This window comes from Haplochromis burtoni, unplaced genomic scaffold, assembly GCF_018398535.1.
Source record: "Haplochromis burtoni strain Fernald_Lab_line unplaced genomic scaffold, NCSU_Asbu1 Contig_525, whole genome shotgun sequence".
Taxonomy (NCBI): Eukaryota; Metazoa; Chordata; class Actinopteri; order Cichliformes; family Cichlidae; genus Haplochromis; species Haplochromis burtoni.
The window spans coordinates 52,755-61,238 of NW_024582886.1; the positions used below are offsets into that span (position 1 = coordinate 52,755).

The following is an 8,484-nucleotide window of genomic DNA, read 5'->3' on the forward strand; positions in this document are numbered from 1 at the left end:
ATTTATGAAGGTGGTTTCAAAGTCGTGGTAGTTAAAAAAAATTTAATCAAAAAGAGAATCAACTTCTACATTAAAGGAATGATTACACATTACACCGTGACTTAAAAGGATCACTCACTCTTCCATCTCAAGAAACTGATAATGCAACATGACACTTTTCACTGCCTTCTTCCTTTGAAAGAGACAGTCTGCCAGGTAGTAGAACAGACAAAAGAGCACAGGGTTTTTTTCTGGCAAATGATCCGAGTTTATGTTTAAATGGTATATTTAAGTTTAATGAGAAGTGTAAGGGCAACCATAGTACACTAGACTGACAGCAGAGCCAAGTGTCAGAAAGCATTAGAAATAGGCAGTTAGGCTTAAAAGTGAAAGAATGCTCCTTAGCTTAAGACTCCATGAATCTGGACTAACAGCTCTGCCAGGGTGAACTTTGGCTCATCTTAAAAGGTTTCAACAGAGATAGAAACTAGCAGCAATGTGGTGATCATATGGAATGCCCATTCAATTCAGCCCCTCATAGCAACAACAAGTGAAATAACCATTACCAGTGTCAAGTGAAATTATCATCCTGTAGCCTCTGACACTGGACTCATCTCTGTGCTTATGTATTTTTATTACAGATATTAGTTTTTTCTTGTTCAATGGACGTTTTTCTTTCCCATTGTTGCCAAGTGAAAGCTCATAAGGCGTTTATGTGATTGTTGAGGTTTTCTGTCTATTGGTGTAGAGTCTTTACCTTAAAATATAAAGCTCCTTGAGGTGTTGCATGAATACCTGCTTGCTTTTCCAGAATGCAGATAGCCAAATACCAAAAGAGCAGTGAACCTCGGAGCCAGCAGCAAGCTGCTTCTCAAGGAAACCAAGCTCACCGTGTTAAATAATTGTTTTGAGCCCCTCACTGTAGTTTTATACCAGACCAGAGGGTTCCACACTTGCCAAATCCCACCTAATTCTGTATTATATGACAAAATTATCTACAAATGCCTATTAGCAAACACTGGTCAGCTTCAAGATGACACACAAAAAGTGAAAAATATAAGTGCTTTAGTTCAGCATAGAAAGCATTACTATTATTTGATTATTAGCACTGCATCAATATGCTAATATATATATATATATATATATATATATATTATAATATATATATATATATATAAATATATATTATTATATATATATATATAATATGATTATATATATATGATATATATTACATCTGAAGCTGGTGAGAATGTGAGAACCTAGGAACTATAGTCTTCTAGGGTATAAAACCACAAGTTTTTATGTGAGTGATGGTGTTAAATGCAAAGTCAAAGGATGGCTAAAGTGACAGTTCAACTTGTAACTAATATAAATGGACTGTGTCAAACTAATTGTTTTATTTTTCATTTCCCTTTTTTCACTTCCTGTTCTAAAGTTCCTTCGCTGCCTAATTTCTCTTTCTGTTTTCACAGTTGTATTATGCATCTGTACTTCTTTTTTTGGATATAGTTTACCAAATTCAAGTTCATGTTGTGGAGCCTGAGAGCTTGTTGTACATTCCAGAAGGATAACGCAAGGACACATTGTGCACACAGTGTGTGTGTCTGTGTCTGTGTGTGTGTGAGACAATGTAATAATGGTTCATTGTCAGAAATTCCACAAAAGATAAGATATCTGGTTAAAATACATTTTGTCTCTTAGCTGACAGAAAAGAAGAGTGAATGTCAGAAACTTGTATTTTGAAATTCTCCCAGGGTTCTCTTACTCATCCTGACGCTGTTCATGTTGCATGGCAGGTTTGCAGCTGCTACTGGACTGAAATGGGAGTTGTCTTTTTATTAAACACCCCACAACATGATTATCCAGATATCCAGGTACCAGAGTTGCCTCTCTGCAGTTTCTCTCCTCCTGACATCCCCCCAAAACCCCCATTCCCATAAAGAGTGTGTCTGCTCCCAGACCATCAAAGGATGAATTAAAAAAACTGCAAAAATTCACAAATACCTCACAAAAACATTGCAATGTAACATCTACAACTGCACAAGAAGTAAACCGGTTAAATGCTGACTATTAAACATTAGGTATCTCTCTTCCAGTAAAGTAGAAGAGTATTTTTACCTTGCAAAAATGCATATTTATATGCATTTATGAGTTTTTCTTTCTTTTTTTTCAAAAAATGTCCAGTTGATTTATGTAATGTTATGCACAATTTATTTAAGACAGCAGTTACTGCATCAGTTTGGCTAGTTCTGTGTTTGGGTTAAAATATAGCATGATTAAGGATACAGAGTTATTAATATTAAACATCTAATTAAACCAGAATGTTTTTGTCCACCCCAACTCTCACGTAGCATAATGTGACATGTTTGTCGCATCCATTTAAAGTCAGCCAAGTGCTTGAAGAAAGATTTGAGCTTCTCATTAGTTCCTGCTCTAAAGTCCAAGGATGCCTGTTTAACATTTCATGGAATTCTATCTAATGGTCCTTGAGATATTCCAGTCTTACCAAACATGGATACCTGAAAGTGCAACTCTACAGCCATCATTAGAGAACATTATAGTGTCATAATCCTGCATTGAACAGACATTTATTGTGAACATTAAATCTTAAATTCTTCCAGTTTAATCTTCCAGTATCTAATGTATAAATAAATAAAGTGTATTTATGAAGGTGGTTTCAAAGTCGTGGTAGTTAAAAAAAATTTAATCAAAAAGAGAATCAACTTCTACATTAAAGGAATGATTACACATTACACGGTGACTTAAAAGGATCACTCACTCTTCCATCTCAAGAAACTGATAATGCAACATGACACTTTTCACTGCCTTCTTCCTTCTCTGCCCTCACATTCTTTTTGCTTCCTCTTTCTCCCTCCCTCCCTGTCACACACTGATCTTTTATTGGCTAAGTGGTGGTCACTGTAAACTGACCATTCTTCCCACCCCCACATCTCTGTGTTCCAGGGATGAAAGAAAGGCGCAAAAGATAACATCACTTAACTGCTTTTCAAAAATCCCCCATCTTCCATGCCTGTTCACTCTTAAACTGTGAGGATTAGACTACACAACATATGATATAAAGGGTATTTGAAATAACCATCTTCAGCTTAACTTGTCATTTTAACAGTAGCTTCATGCATTGGTTGATTTTCATAATTTTGCTTCTATAAAATGTTTTCGGAAGTCAGAGCATATTCAGTTAGACCTTGAATGTAAATTCTACTAACACATTTCCAATCATCTATTGTAATTTTACAAAGAAGAATTGCTGAGTAATGTATTAATATTCTAATTAAATATCCATCAGCAATGGTGTGCTTGGTACCAAAAACATACAGAATTCAGAAAGAAAGGAGGCAGGGAAGAGGAATCCAGCAGCTAACATTAGCTATGGCTGAGCCTGGCTACATTCATGGTGAGTAAACTATTTGCCAACGGTGTTTTATTTGCTCCTCAGCATCACAATGACAGCATTTGAACAGTGCTGTGAAACTGTTTGTAATCAGGGTATGCTGAAATTTGCTAAACTAGCAAATATTTATAGGATCTGCTAACATTCAAGCAAGAATATCTGTTCCCAGAGTTAGCTATCATTTTGGCAAACTTTAGTTAGGTAAAGGTCTGTCAAAAACCTAAATTAATTAGATGGTTTCATAGATGTTATTTCAGTTTTCAATTCATTAAAAATCTGCTAAGTCGTGTATTAAATATGAAGTTAATTAATATCAGTTTTATGTGCTTATCGGTGTGATTTCCTGAAAGCTAAAGAGTAAGCTAATGTTAGCTGCTAGCTTCCACCAAGTTTCTATTTTCTTGGAAAAGTAATTAGGGTTAGGGTTCTTGTTTATTTTGTTTTACTTTTCACACATCTTGGCATTGTTTTGGTTAAGGAAACCCAGTGGACTTAAATATTTCAGTGTAGTCTTAACCCCCCTCAAGTATGAATGTGTGTGAAGGTTAGCTTGAAAGTGCTTAGAAGCATAGAAGAAAGTGCTTGTGTGAATAGTCGAAGGTGGCATGTTGTATAAAGCGCTTTGAGGGCTCCAGGAGAGCAGAAAAACACTATATAACAATCAGTCTAATTACCATTTAACTCAACAAGCATTTGTTTGTGTCTGCCAGATGTTAGCTGGTAATACTATTATATCCTTTTGTGGCTGCATTTTAGGAAAGCTGCAATCTCTGATATCCAGTCCTGTGCAAACAGTCTTGATCTACTCCTCATTTCTTTATATATTACTCAGTCAAGCATAAAACGGCAAGTAACACAGGTGAATTGGTGTTAGTTGACAAATAGCACAGGTAAAACCAAATCTTTGAGCACTTTGTTAATCACAAAAACACATAATTGTTCCCGTTTCTTTAGTTGATTCTTCTTCTTTTTTTTCTTTTTTTTTTTTTTTTTTTTTTTTTTTTTTTGCCTGTCCCGTTTGGCTCTTTTGCCATCAGAATTATTGTCTAAAGGCAAAGAAAGATGCCCAACGGATTTACTTTACCAAATTGACCATCCCAGCCTTGCCGTAATGGTCCATTTGATTCACCTTTTATTGTTTATTTTATTTTCACTTACTGAATACGGGACAGACTTGACTGGGGGAAAGAAGGGGAGAAAGAAAGAGGGAAAGAGAAACAGCTGAGAAGAGGGACGGGGGAGAAGGGCAAAAGACAAAAACCAACAGAACGGGCAGAGAAAAAAAAATGCATATATCGATCACCTGGATCACCTGCTGAGAAAGAAAAAAGAAAACAAGCAGAAGAGAACAAGAGTAATAGAATAAACAACATCACAATGATATATGGGAATATGACAGTAAATACTAAATATTAAACATTATTGTGCAGCACATAAGATCAACAGAACACAGTGTGCTTTGAGGTAGGAGCCAAAAAGGGTGTAGTTTGTGGGTGTGATCACCCGTGTGTACACCTGTGAGCATGGACGCGCTTGTTTTTTAAAAGGTTCCTTCATGTAATGATCTGCTAGAGGGTGTGGGGGGGCCACAGCCCCGTCCTCCAGGGCATGAAGCAGGTATGGAGGAGATCAAAACTCCAGACATCCAGAGGCCCCCAGAACACAAGAGACCAAGGAAGACCAACAGAGGGGCAGCGCGCCACTGTCCCAGAAAGAGCTGAGGAGAGTCCCAGATGAGGGCTCACTCAGCAGCCGCGGAGCAGAAACCAGGGGGAGTTGCAGTGACGCGCCCGTGAGCTCCGCCGGCAGCCAGCCGTGCCTGAGTGACCGAGCCCCAGGCCGAGAGGCCGGGGGCACCCCACCTCCGAAGTGGCCCGAGCGAGCCCCAGGCTCCAGGCCCCGATAAGCGGCCGCCAAGGAGTGAGCCGGTGTGTACCTGGACGCCCATCCCCGAGACACAAAGAACCACCAACGCACCGATGTCTGAGGGAGTCCGCCACTGGCAGGGGAAGTGGTGGTGGGGGAGATAGGCCTCCAAACCTTGGAGGGCCTGAGATGTCCCCAGAGAGGTGGCGTCTGATACCCAACCTGACATATAGACACAGACATACAGGCACACACAGACACAAACATCCATTCCCACCCTCATGCTCTCATATGCACTTACTCCACACTCAACCAACGTGGAGACAGACATAAAGAGACGCTGTACACACGATCACACTCCCCAAGCGTACTCTACAAACCGGGTCTAGGTACCCTTGCCCCTGGAGGGGGGAACTGCACCCAGACCCAGGTGGTGTTACCCTTTTCCCTGCGGTGGGGGGAGGCAGACCGCCCCGACTCCGCAGCAGCAGGGAGGCCCCACACTCCAGACCGCAGTCGGACGGCCAACTCCTCCTCCTAGCCCCCCCGCTCCAGCAGGTCGCAGAGAACGGGGGTGAGAGAAGACTCCAAACCTCCCTCCACCCGCTCATTGTAGTGTTGATGCATGTGTGTTCTAAGGTGCATTTAAAACCCAGGAGGGCATGGAGCTACCTGCCAGAGAGCAGCAGGTAAGCGCATGGTCCCTCCTGCTAGCCCTCAATGTCTACGTGTATTTAAAATTGAGAGGTGGGCAACGACGCCAGGGGTGAGGTGTACACCCTGATGGTACTTTGGATTCCGTGTATCGTGCCCACCCCCAAGATCCTATATGTATGTGTACTGTAGAAGATGGAGAATTGAAGTGACTAAGTTGTGACAGGTATAAAATTTTAGTTTTTCTGTTAAAATGTTATTAGATATCTTGGCATATCTCTGCATGTTGTGGAGTGTATCCTTAAAAATGTGAGGACTGTCAGGAGAAGAGATACAACAGTGAGTGTCTTATTAAAGCTGAAACGTATCATCAGATTTTGATCTACCATCTAAAAAGCATCTGGTTGGCAACAGCTTTTTTTTTTCAGCATGCCAATGATACACTGCCAATGCAGTAAAAGCAGGCCCAGATAGAAAAACATACAGTGGAACACTATCCATGATGGATTGACCTCCCAGAGCCCGGATCTCAATATTACTGAAGCAGGAATACAACAGAAAGACCCCAAAAACATAGTCCTGACACAGAACAGAAGAAAAAGCAGCCAACATCTAAAGAAGAACTTTACAATGTCCTTCAAGAAACCTGGAGAACTATTGTTGTAGACTACTACAAACATTGTTCATTTAAACTATTGGACTTGAATAAATGAAATCCCATTTAAAATAAAGTAGTAGTGCATTCTCTCAGTCACATGCTTTCAGACTGTGAGGGTAAGAACAGCATGGATGAGAAAAGTCCATTTTCTTCAGTATCAATTACTGATGTTTATCAGCACATAGCATTACTTCAGTGGGTACGCTTACAACAGCTTAGTAGCAAATGGGATGTTGTGTATCCAGATGACAGTGAAAACTGAAGCAAATAAAGCTGAATGCTTAAATTTGTATCATCAAATTCTGTATTTGGCTTCTGTTCGGGGATACTGTCGATGATTTCCTTTCAACACTCAGCTGAATACATCCACTGGTTTTCAGACAGTCATTTGTGGGTTTTTTAGGCTGGTTTCACACTAATGACTTTATAACACTGTTGGTTGGCTTTACAAATGAAAGATGGTTTTCTGTCAGCAGCTTCACGTGTTTTTTAGTGATTCTTAGTAAGCAACTGTGGATAAAGTCTGGATGTCAGTGTGTGTGCATGTGTGAGAAAGACATGGGGAGTGAGAGACAGATTATCAGTAAGAGGAAATGAGACTGAGAGCTCCCGAATGTGGCTGACTGAACTCAGACTCAGATCATTGCTGATAATAACGCTGTCCGCTGCTACTATCCGCTGTGTCTCTATTTATTATTTATGAACAGAAACTACTTGTTCCTGTTACTTCAGGTGTGACGGGCTGGGATGACCATATTAGGAACACGGAACCTGCGCACCTGTAAGCTGACGTCATGTGCTGAAAGTACCTGAAAGAGCGCCTTGCAGAGTCGAGTCTCAGTTACAGAAACTACCTTCAGGGGACAACAGGAAGACGCCAAGAAGCGAGTTCAAAGAGGAATATATTTAGGATTCTTTTCGTTTTTGGCTGTGTACTCGAGAGGAATACTAAAAATACGACTTAGACAAATGGGGACCGCATTGTTCGCGGTTTTTGGTGCTTTAATCGTCGTTTTCCAGGTGAGACTTCCTCTTTTGGTTAATATTTTGCCATCAAAATTTGAATTTTTCAGCATTGAAGGTCAGGGATTTTAGGTTTTTCCTTAAACTGAACATCGTGCAGCTTTGAGCTGTTGTTCAGAAAATGCCTTGGCAAAGCATTGCGCTGCTTAATATACACAGTTTAAACACTAAATAAAGAACAAAATAACTGTCACTTTAAATACTAATGAAAATGTGTCTAACGCTCCGTGTAATTATATGAATGAATTGAAATTGTGCCTGTAAGCCAAATGACTTTTCATTTCATTTAAAAATCCCAAAAACGATATTACTTGGATGATAGTCCTTTTTCTCTTTTACATTAATGAATCTTTTTAAAAGTGCTTCTCGATATGTGTAAGCGAAACAGACTGGAGTGAACAAAGCTGAAACCACAACTCTGAACTGGAAATTAACCTGCAGACAACGTCATCAGCGGAATCAGGGCGAGGCTCGCGCACAACCTCGAACTCTTCGAGGCGGAAGGGTATGAAAAGAAAGACGGCTTAAACCTCCGCGTGTGTTCTGCGGTTTCGACACTTTTTTAAAATACTTTTTTTTTTTTAAATATTTGTTGCAGATTGCTCTGCGAAGAAAGCTGCTACACACAATAAGGATTTTAGACCCCCACAAGTTCGTTTGGCCCACTAGTCCCAGCAAGTACCATAGCTGATAAAAGCATTTCTTTATTAAAATCCAAGGCTACTTCACGCATAAAGAGGTGCCGAAATTATTCCGCGAAGAAAAGAAAGAAAAGACTGCTTGTAAGATACCCGGTGTTGTCCAGTTCAATCACATTAGTAACAGGATTTACCGACATTTATTTTTTGTGACTCTAAGCAGAAGGGACAGTGAGAGAATTGAGCACCGA

The 8,484-nt window shown here is 40.0% G+C and overlaps 1 protein-coding gene across 1 annotated transcript in view; it reads left to right on the forward strand.

The window, feature by feature from the left end:
- The window catches only part of LOC102314556 (cadherin-1), a 41,903-nt gene that overhangs the window by 28,284 nt on the left and 5,135 nt on the right, over positions 1–8,484 (forward strand). Inside the window, exon 8 of the mRNA XM_042214161.1 lies at positions 3,628–3,632. Within this exon, the coding sequence (XP_042070095.1) occupies positions 3,628–3,632 (5 nt within the window). The remainder of the gene's footprint in view (positions 1–3,627; positions 3,633–8,484) is intronic.